The sequence below is a fragment of the Eimeria acervulina genome, genomic scaffold (genome assembly GCF_000499425.1).
Source record: "Eimeria acervulina Houghton genomic scaffold, Eah_scaff2216, whole genome shotgun sequence".
In the NCBI taxonomy this organism is placed as follows: domain Eukaryota; phylum Apicomplexa; class Conoidasida; order Eucoccidiorida; family Eimeriidae; genus Eimeria; species Eimeria acervulina.
In genome coordinates, this window is record NW_013548554.1 from 1 (window position 1) to 2,981 (window position 2,981).

Genomic DNA, 2,981 nt, shown 5'->3' on the forward strand with positions numbered 1-2,981 from the left:
ATATATATATATATATATATAGTATATATATATATGTATATATATGTATATATACATATAATATATATATATGTATATATATATAATTTTTTATATCACCTACGTAATATTTTTTATAATGTATATATATATAATAAACCTTATATATAATATATAATATATATTATTTAATACATAATATATAATATATAGTGCTTAATGTATAGAATCTAATATTCATTATATTATATATAATATTGATAATATAAAAGTAATAAATATATAAACAAACATATATATGTAATATATATATATATATGTTGTTTATATTATATATATTATTTTATTAAAGATAATATTTTGTTTTTATGTTTTTTGTTTTTTCGTGTGGCGTAGGGCAAGCTGTTTACTGCTGCGATGCTGCAGCAAAAAATCCTAGCGGCAGCAAAAAATCCTAGCGGCTGCAGAAAACCCTAAACCCTAAACCCTAAACCCTAAACCCTAAACCCTAAACCCTATTTGATGCCAATCAGAGGCACTGTAATTTTTAAAATTCCAATGCCGCGCCCTAAACCCTCAGGGTTTTTATCTCTTGTCGGTTTCGGCCTGAAACCGAGACTTAGGGTTTAGGGTTTAGGGTTTAGGGTTTAGGGTTTTAATTTGCTTGAAGGCATTTTGTTGCTGAAAAACCGAATAAAATTTTAAAATATTAAATAAATTATCATTGAATCGTCTTTAGCACCCGTAGTAAACCAACAACACCCCAGGACCACCTTAGGGTTTAGGGTTTAGGGTTTAGGGTTTAGGGTTTAGGTTTTGTGTGGGGATTGTCTTTTGTTTTTATGGAGTATAAATTATTAATTTTCCCTTTGATTCTTTGATTTTTAATTCTTATTTGAATTCTAATTCGCTAATACTTGCGGTGTATGCGCACCTCAAGAGCTGCCTATACACCCGAGAGAAGTACAGGGAGTAGAGAATGAGTAAACCTCAATCTGCTGCTTGTGTTGGTTCTTCTCTTTTGTCTTTTTCTTCATCTTCTGCTCCTTCCTTTACCCCTGAAGAGATTGCTTCACTTAAAGCAGGATTAGCAGCACTACGTCAACAAGGGGGCCCCCTCCCATCTGCTGCTGCTGCAGCAGCAGCAGCAGCAGCAGAGCCCGAATCCGCAGCAGCAGCAACAGCAGCAGCAGCAACAGCAACAGCAGAGGATAGGGACTTGGGGGGCTTATTATATAGAGCAGAAGCTGAGGAGACACCTGACTCCAGATTTACAAGCCAGCAGCAAACTTATTCGCAGCAGTATTCTTCTTTATACTTCTCTCGGCTGCAGCAGCTGAGGCCTCATCTACAGCAAACTGCACAATGCTGCTGGGGGCCCCTTCCTATTCATAACGCTATCAAGGATGCAAACAGAGGGGTACCTCAAACACACCATCAAACCCTAAACCCTAGCTGGCGACCTCAGGGGGCCCCTAGGGTTTAGGGTTTAGGGTTTAGGGTTTAGGGTTTAGGGTTTGCCCTGGAGATGTTGGGGGCTCAATGAGGTTTACGGGGTAGGGTCTAGGGCTAAGGGTTTAGGGTTTAGGGTCGACGAGAGAAAGGGCCTTGCTTTGATTTAGGATTTAGGGTTTAGGGTTTAGGGTTTAGGGTTTGTGGTGCAGGAGGAATGCGTTGTGGTGGGGGTTTTGTTTAAAGAAATGCCAGCGAGACCTTCTGTCTTGAATGACTATATAAACACTCTTGAAATACAGGCAAGGGTTTAGGGTTTAGGGTTTAGGGTTTAGGGTTTAGGGTTTGAGGCCGAGAAGAAGGCCAGCAGCTGCTGCAGGCGCTGTCTTTTTCCCCGCTACGCACCCGCGCAAGGGTTTAGGGTTTACCGTTTATAGTTTAGGGTTTAGGGTTTAGGGTTTAGGGTTTAGGGTTTAGGGTTTAGGGTTTGTGGCTCAGACCCCATCTCAGACAATGGAGGGTAAAGAACCAAAACTTTTCTTAGAAGATACAACCGCGCGTATGACGCTTGTACCTGCAGCAGCAGCAGCAGCAGCAACATCAGCAGCAGCAGCAGCAGCAACAGCAGCAGCAGCAACAGAGACAGCAGCATTTTGCTCTTCTGCTTCGAAGGAGCTTCAGATATGCGGGGCGTTAGACATCAATAGATGCGTCACTGGAATGGTAAAACCCTAAACCCAGCAGCAGCAACAGAGACAGCAGCATTTTGCTCTTCTGCTTCGAAGGAGCTTCAGATATGCGGGGCGTTAGACATCAATAGATGCGTCACTGGAATGGTAAAACCCTAAACCCTAAACCCTAAACCCTAAAAATAATAAACCCTCAACCCTAGAAACGATAAACCTCAAACCCTAAACCCTAAAAATAATAAACCCTAGACCGTAAGAACGATAAACCTTAAACCCTAAACCATAAAAATAATAAGCCCGAAGCCGTAGAGACAGCAAACCCTAAACCCTAGAAGCAATATAACGTTAAAACCCTAAACCCTCAAGCAAAGTGTAGCGGCATATGCCCAACCATATATGAGGGTTTAGGGTTTAGGGTTTAGGGTTTAGGGTTTATTATTGCATATTGTACGTCACAGCATGCCTTCTCCTCTTCTTCCTAAACCCTAATCCCTAAACCCTAATAGCTAAACCCTAAACCCTAAACCCTAAAATGTTTTGTATTCAGGTTGTAGCAGTAAGAGGCTTTACCCTGGGCACAGGCGAATTCAACGTCATACAAATCTGCGTTGCGGGGGCCCCCAACCCGGGGGCCCCATCAGGGGGCCCCCAGGAGGGGCCCCCATTAGGGGCCCCTAAGGAAGAGGAAGGGGCCCCTATGGAGATAGAGGGTTTTGATTTAAAAGATAAATATGTTGCATTTGTTTCAGGTATAAATTGTTTGTTTTATTTTATTATTTATTTATTTATTTATTTGTTTGTTTATTTATTTATTTATTTATTTATTTATTTATTTATTTATTTGTTTGTTTGTTTATATTT

General features: G+C 40.3%; 1 protein-coding gene across 1 annotated transcript; it reads left to right on the forward strand.

Annotated features, from left to right (window-relative positions):
- Window positions 1–958: 958 nt before the first annotated feature.
- On the forward strand, window positions 959–2,166 carry EAH_00065560 (DNA polymerase delta small subunit, putative; the record flags this gene model as incomplete). The annotated part of the gene is made up of 3 exons (XM_013392821.1): window positions 959–1,399; window positions 1,644–1,658; window positions 1,930–2,166. The coding sequence occupies 3 exons, from the start codon at window positions 959–961 to the stop codon at window positions 2,164–2,166; spliced, it is 693 nt and encodes a 230-aa protein (XP_013248275.1).
- Between the last annotated feature and the right edge of the window lie 815 nt (window positions 2,167–2,981).